At 39.3% G+C, this 7,627-nt stretch overlaps 1 protein-coding gene across 1 annotated transcript; it reads left to right on the forward strand.

The window, feature by feature from the left end:
• The first annotated feature begins 978 nt into the window (after positions 1 to 978).
• Positions 979 to 2,537, forward strand: LOC110872975 (protein CANDIDATE G-PROTEIN COUPLED RECEPTOR 7). The gene has a single exon (XM_022121878.2). The coding sequence runs from the start codon at positions 1,127 to 1,129 to the stop codon at positions 2,435 to 2,437; it is 1,311 nt and encodes a 436-aa protein (XP_021977570.1). The 5' UTR covers positions 979 to 1,126; the 3' UTR covers positions 2,438 to 2,537.
• The last annotated feature ends 5,090 nt before the right edge of the window (positions 2,538 to 7,627 follow it).

A 7,627-nucleotide genomic window follows, 5' to 3' on the forward strand; every position in this document is an offset into this window, starting at 1 on the left:
ATCCCAGGGAGACCATGATATTCAGCGTGATGTTCCAAAATTTGTTGCATATCACTAAACGTCGGTTTTCTCAAGTATCTTTTCATATATAGTTCAATGATATACACACAAAAATTATGAAGAATTTCCCTAGTCACTCGTGCCGGCATTTTTAAATAGTTGTCCATTATGTCGGAACTATTGTCGTAAGCCAATTGTCTTAGGGAGGCTGTAACCTTTTGCCACGTGGTAAATCCTAAATTACCAGCCCATCAGGTCTTCATCGGAAAAAAATAGTTATCCTCTAAATCCTTTGATATTCTTAAAAAATAATTTTTTACTCATAGGAAAAGGACGCCTAATCATTCTTTCATCATACGTTGGTTCGAGTGAGAAACAATCGCTTACCAGCAAATCGTTTGCGGTTTCGCGTTCATGAACAATATACTTCCTCCGTTTGGGTTGGGGTTGGGAAGTTCTTTCATGTACATCTTCAACATTACCTTTCACCACCATCGACACTGCTGATAATATAATTACGCTCTGTCGTCGGATGAGAATGACAAAACAAATTTATCATACGAATCGCTTGAACTTGAAGAATACATTTTATATATTTTTTTGGAGTTTGATAGTGGATTTTGAATTTTTGGATGGTAAAAAATGAGTAAGAAATGTTTGGTTTATATAGAAAATAATTAAAAGATTTTTTTTTTAAATAGCCGTTGGCCAACGGCTATGCTTAACGGCTAGCTCAACGGTCATCGAGCGGCACCTTGATCGGGTGGCAGCTCTCAAATACTAGCTAATCAAAGTCAGTCATGTCACCCCAGCCCATCGTCTAGCTCAATCCCCACGGCAGCGGGGCAACGCTATGACCAACACTAGCCGAATGTGGTCTAATCAGCATTAAATGCATTCCGCCGTCCCAACCCACGCCCCAGAAGGTCTTAAATCGCTATTATTGACATTCAAAGGTAGTTAACAATTCATTTAAGTCCACCGTGGTTTCCAAGGCGATTATCTTGATCTTTACCCAAATTCTTGACTTCAAAAGTCCACTGCTCTGCCGTATCCATGCCGTCTGCCGCCTGATCCCCCCACCTATATAACTTCAACCCACACCCATCACCACCGACAACCAAAAATGACCTCTCTCCGACTCCTCATCACCACCCTCACCCTTCTCTTCACCCTCACCTCCGCCGACATCCACCGAACCGAGATCCGATCCGACTCCCGCTCCACCATCCCCATATCCGAATTCGGCTTCACCCACACCGGCCGCCTCCACCTCAACCTCTCCCACATCTCCTTCTCCCCACCCGACCCGAACCTCTCCCGGATCGGCTTCTTCCTCTGCACCCGCGACTCATGGATCCACGTCATCGAACAACTTCAATCCAACCAAATCCACTGCCCCCTTGACTCACCCGCGGTCAAACCCATCTTCACTTTCAACCACCTCAAACCCACCACCACCACCCCTTCATACGACGCCGTTTTCAACATCACCGACGCCAACCAATTCACCCTCGTCTTCTCCAATTGCGCTGACGGCGCCGTTAAAGTCTCCGTCAACGTTGTTTCCGTTATGTACAATTTAAACCCCAAAAACAACTGCCGTGATTACCTCTCCGCCGGTAAAACAAGCCTCCCGTCAATTTACTTTTTATTTTTTCTAATTTATGTTTCACTTACCGGTATATGGGTTTACACACTTCACCGGAGGAAAACGTCGTCGTTTCGGATTCATTACTTTATGTTAGCTGTATTGTTATTAAAAGCCCTGAATTTGTTATGTGAAACCGAGGATAAATCCTACATTAAACGAACTGGTACTCCTCATGGTTGGGATGTTTTGTTTTACATCTTTAGTTTCCTAAAGGGTATCACATTATTCACTTTGATTGTTCTGATCGGTACCGGTTGGTCGTTTTTGAAACCCTATTTACAAGATAGGGAAAAGAAGGTGTTGATGGTTGTGATCCCGCTGCAAGTGGTTGCGAATGTGGCGCAAGTGGTGATCGATGAGACGGGTCCGTTCGGGCAGGATTCGAATACGTGGAGGCAGGTGTTTTTGCTGGTGGATATAATCTGTTGTTGTGCGGTTTTGTTTCCGATTATTTGGTCGATTAAGAAGTTGAGGGAGGCTGCGATGACGGATGGGAAGGCTGCGGTGAATTTGATGAAGTTGACGTTGTTTAGGCAGTATTATGTTGTGGTGATATGTTATATTTATTTTACGAGGGTGGCGGTTTATGTGTTGGAGACGATTACGTCGTATAGGTATGCGTGGACAAGTGTGTTGGCGGCGGAGTTGGCTACGCTTGCGTTTTATGTGTTTACGGGGTATAGTTTTAGGCCGAAGGTGCATAATCCTTACTTTGCTATTGATGATGATGATGAGGAAGCTGCGGTTGAGATTCTGAAGCTTGAAGATGAGTTTGAGTTATAAGGTTGTTTGTTATAGTTTTGGTTCTTGTGAGATTGATGTAATACAGTGTGTAAAATGATTGATGAATCAATGTAATACATATATTGGGAATTATAGTGTTTGTTAGGTCAGAACAGATATCACACGAAAGCACAGCAAGCTCACACACTCTCACACTCTAAATCACAAGAATACAAAATTTATAGTGGTTCGGTCTAATCTGACCTACATCCACTTTTCACAACTAGTTCTTCCTTTTGTATTAGGTGCTCAAGATGTACAAGAATAAGAAGTATTTATATGGTACAAATTAGGTTACTGAATATAATAATAATATATCTTTATCAGACACACAAAAGGACCAATCCTCATCCTAAAGGAACAATCCCCTGCCTAGAGGAACAATCATCAGACTAGAGGAATAATCCTCTGCTCGCGTCAAATCATTCATAACCCAACACAACAGTGTTGTGGTTTATAAATCAATGTCGTTTTGGCCCAAGATTTGGTGGTTTGTAGGTTGAACATGAGCATGACATGGCTGCAAAGGTTGTTTGGGCTTTAAGTCATGTTAATTGTTGGTTCCTTGGTAGGGCTGTTCAAAAAGCTCGCGGCTCGGAGCTCGCTCGAAGCTCGCTCGGATTTAGCTCGGAAAAAGCTCGCTCGATTTGGCTCGGTTTAAAAGTGAGCCGAGCCGGCTCGGCTCGGTTAGAAAGTGAGCCTAGCTCGGCTCGGCTCGTAACGAGCCGAGCTGGCTCGGTTCAGCTCGCTTTGTAGCTCGGCTCGATTTAGCTCGAATTATTTTACCTATAATAAGTTTTAATTTTATATACATTATAATATATTACAAAAAAACTGATTATTATTTACATGTATATAGGTTTGTAATTTGATATTTATGGCATATTTGAAGATTGATTATCATACTAATGAACTAATATTGTATTTTATTGAAATTAAAACTTATTTTGCGTTGTTAAACTTGATTTTGGTTTGAATTGTATTAGGTTGAACTTATTTTGAATATATTCTTTTAAATTATTGAATAATACTTTAGGCTGTTAAATTTTAAGAGGTATATATTAGTTTTTTTTTTTATAAAATCGAGCCAAACCAAGCCGAGCTAGCTCGGTTTAAAACCAAGCCGAGCCCGAGCTTAGATTTTCAGCTCGGTTTCAAATCCGAGCCGAGCCGAGCCAGCTCGGTTTATAATCGAGCCGAGCCCGAGCTTGGCCTGGCTCGGCTCGGCTCGGCTCATGAACAGCCCTATTCCTTGGTGGTGAATGCGGTTGTAGTTTAGAATTGGGGGTCTTTGACACCGTTGGTGGGGATTATGATCTTGAGGCACACTTTCACTCCTCACCAAAGAATAGTCTTTTAAGAGCATTCTGAATGGGGCTCTTCACGAATTAAGCCACGCTGGCGGTGCCAAGAGAGTCGTCCATGGACGTAAGGCTGTCCCTGAGATTTCGGAGGTCTTGTTCAACAAGTAAAAAATGTGCCCCTTAATCGGATTATCTAAAGGGATGATTCCATGTAGGGCCAAGAACTTAAGGGGGCGTTTGGTTCGCAGGAATTCAATGGAATTTAAGGGAATTGGAATTCCATTTCTTAAGATGTTTGGTTCACAGAATTTGATGGAATTGGAATCCTAATTCTCATCTTCATGTGTTTGGTTGACAATAGAATTGGAATTGGAATTAGGCATGAATTCCTTCAAATTCCTTTAACTAAAGGAATTTAAAGTAAATTCATTGGAATCTTCGACCGTTTCGACCCGCACCTTTCGACTCGTACCGTTTCGACGCGAACGGTTTTGACCCGTACCATTTCGACGCGAACAGTTTCGACCCGTAACGTTTCGACACAAACGGTTTCGAATCGAACCGTTTCGACCCGTACCGTTTCGAATTGAACCATTTCGACGCGAACCGTTTCGACCCGAATTAGTGGTTGTGGGTGCCGGAGTGATGGATTCCAATTCATTTGACAACCAAAATACAATAAAAATGGAATTGAGATTCCAATTCTAACAATTTCCAATTCCAATTGGAATGTTTAAATTCCAAATCCAATTCCTTCAAATTCAAATTCCTATACAAATTCCAATTCCAATTCCAAAGCATTCCGCGAACCAAACACCCCCTAAATTGTTAATTGCCTAATCGGCTATCCAAAGTCTGTTTAGGACTGGTTTATCAATTTTGTTTTGAGTTGCATTTCTTAACATAAGTTATCCATTTTTATTTCACCCATCTCATATAATCCAATTAATGATTCATAGAATCGAAATTTCATCATTGCTACCTGCATTCATTTTTCTTTTAGCCTTTATTTGGCAGGGTGCTATAAGTTTTTGATAAGATCTTTAATAGTATCAAGGTAAGTTTTCGATAAGATCTTTAATAGTATCAAAGGGACTGTTAATACTTGATTGGTTCTAAACATTCGTTATATGGATATTTTGTAAATCAATTTTTGAATCCAAAATGAAAATAAAAATTGTCATGGTCGAAGCAAGACTTCCATATTTCTTTCTACTACTATCTACTAATGTAATTGTCTACTGATTGTGTCTTGATTGGATAGCCGGCTAGAGGTGCACAAACCGGGTTTTTTAATACCCGGGTTCGGGTATATACCCGAGGGTCTTGACTTTTCGGGTATTGACCATATCTGAGTCGGGTTCGGGTATTAGCCAGAAAATCTATACTCTGTGTAAACGAGCCGAGTCGAGCCGAGCTCGAATTTCAAATCAAGCTGAGATTTGAGGCCCGTGCTCGACTCGATTAAAATTCGAGCTAGCTCGGCTCGGCTCAATCTAGCTCGAATAACAAAGAACTGCATAATTTACTAACTAAAAAGCCCTCGAAAATGAATCTTTTCATAGACTAAGGGCCATAATTGCAATTTAATTTAACCAAATGGCTAAATATGCAAGTATAAATACTACAAACCGAGCCGAGCCAAGCTGACTCGTTTACAACCGAGCCAATTTCGAGCCGAGCTTTTTCGAACTAGCCGCGAGCTTTTTGAACACCCCTACTTGTGTATCCGGGTTCGGGTTTTCAATACCTGGGTATTAGAATACCCTATTTCCGGGTCCGGATATCGTTCGGGTATCGGTCGGGTAGGGTTCGAGTATGGTTCGGGTATTGGTCGGGTATGGTTCAGATTCGGGTATAGATTGGGTTTTTCGATTCATTTTTTGGGCATAAAACATAGAGATAAAATAGAAACATTTATTTATACATATTATATGCCTTAAAATCTATCCAAAAAAAGTCTCACACAAGCTCTAAACGTTCAAAAAAAGTTGTTGTGTGGGTCTGGTATTACGAAAACCCAGTTATGGGTATTACAAAAACCCGGGTACGGGTTTTATGGAAACCTGGGTATGCTGAAAACCCGGGTACAAACTGGGTACGAAAATCCCGGGTTCGGGTATTGAACAGAATATGCATACCCCGTCCCTACCCTACGTGTAGGGTCGGGTTAGGGTTTAAAAAACCCGGTTTTTCTAATAACCGGGTTAAGTTCCGGGTTTGATTTTTTTTTCTGGGTTTAGTTCCAGATCCAGGTTTTTTGTGCACCTCTGTAGCCGATAGATATTTAACTACTGGTTGGAGGAAGTTCTTTCTATACTATAATTTACATATATAGACTCCTAAGTCTGCCAGTCGACAATCTTAATTCTTCTTTCAAATTGCCGCGAATAATTAATTTTTTGTTAAGTTATTATTTGAAGTGTCTAAAAAGGCCAAATGGGTATTAGATACAACAAAAGTTGATTAAATGACTAATGATAGATGGTTATTGACATCTTGGACATATGTAAATATGAAACTACTACAGAATTTATAATTATATAGATATGGGCTCGGTTCAAATGAGAACTACCACGAGTTGTGAGAACCGTGAAAACTTCTTCTTTCTGCGCAAGTTGGGCCAAAATTTTTTTGTAAAAACATAGATGAAAATATTATAAACACATCTGCAAAAAAAAAATAAAAAAAAATTGTCGAGTCGGTAGTTTTGACTGATGCAAGTTTTTTTACGCGTTGGTGTAAATTTTGTACGAAGATAAATATTTTTTTACACCTCATGTAAATGTGTATATGCGGCATTTTTTAAAAAAAAATTTGCTGAAAAAGTGACTTTTTTATGACTTTTGAGAAAAAAAATTCGGAAAAACCTTTTCGATGGCCTAGTTCTCACAACTCAACGTGGTTCTCATTTTAACTCATCTCATATATATATATAGAGGGAGCCGCTAGAATGAGAACCACCCCGAGTTGTAAGAACCGCGAGAACCACACCATCCGGGTCGCCGTTTACCATGATTTTTTTTACAACTAGATGTGTAAATTATAAACACATCTGTAAAAAAAAATTAAACGCCCCCTCCCCCCGGAGGGGGTAGTTTTTTACACCACAAGTTTGGTGAAAAAAAAAGAAAAAAATAAATAAAAACACCAAACTTGTGGAGTAAAAAACTACCCCCTCGGGGGGGGGGGGGGGGGGGCGTTTAAATTTTTTTTTTTACGGATGTGTTTATAATTTACACATCTAGTTGTAAAAAAAAATCGTGGTAAACGGCGACCCGGATGGTGTGGTTCTCGCGGTTCTTACAACTCGGGATGGTTCTCATTCTAGCGGCTCCCTATATATATATATATATATATATATATATATATGTATAGGGGAAGGATGTATAGAAAATCCACTTTAATTTAGAAAACCCGGGAAACTCAAAGCTCCCGATGTTTTTTTTAAAAAAAAATTTATTCATGTTATATACATGTTTTTAAGGGTTTTGGGCAAAAAAAATCAAAAAAGCGCCGAGTAGATATTTAAAAAAAAAATAAACAAGTTTTGGTGTAACACATGTTACATTCATCTGACATATTTGTAACATGTGTTACACCAAAACTTGTTTATTTTTTTTAAAAATATCTACTAGGCGCTTTTTTGATTTTTTTTTTTGCCCAAAACCCTTAAAACATGTATATAACATGTGTAAATTTTTTCAAAAAAAAAAAAATATCGGGAGCTTTGAGTTTCCCGGGTTTTCTAAATTAAAGTGGGTTCTCTATAGATACTTACACTATATATATATATATATATATATATATATATATATATATATATATATATATATATAGGGTAAGGATAGTGTAAAAAGGGCCTAAAGTGTGAGAAGTGTGAGAA

This window comes from Helianthus annuus, chromosome 8 (assembly GCF_002127325.2).
Source record: "Helianthus annuus cultivar XRQ/B chromosome 8, HanXRQr2.0-SUNRISE, whole genome shotgun sequence".
Classification (NCBI taxonomy): domain Eukaryota; kingdom Viridiplantae; phylum Streptophyta; class Magnoliopsida; order Asterales; family Asteraceae; genus Helianthus; species Helianthus annuus.

Excerpts from the sequence above, each read along its gene's own strand:
- LOC110872975 (XM_022121878.2), top strand. The coding sequence starts at position 1,127 with ATGACCTCTCTCCGACTCCTCATCACCACCCTCACCCTTCTCTTCACC.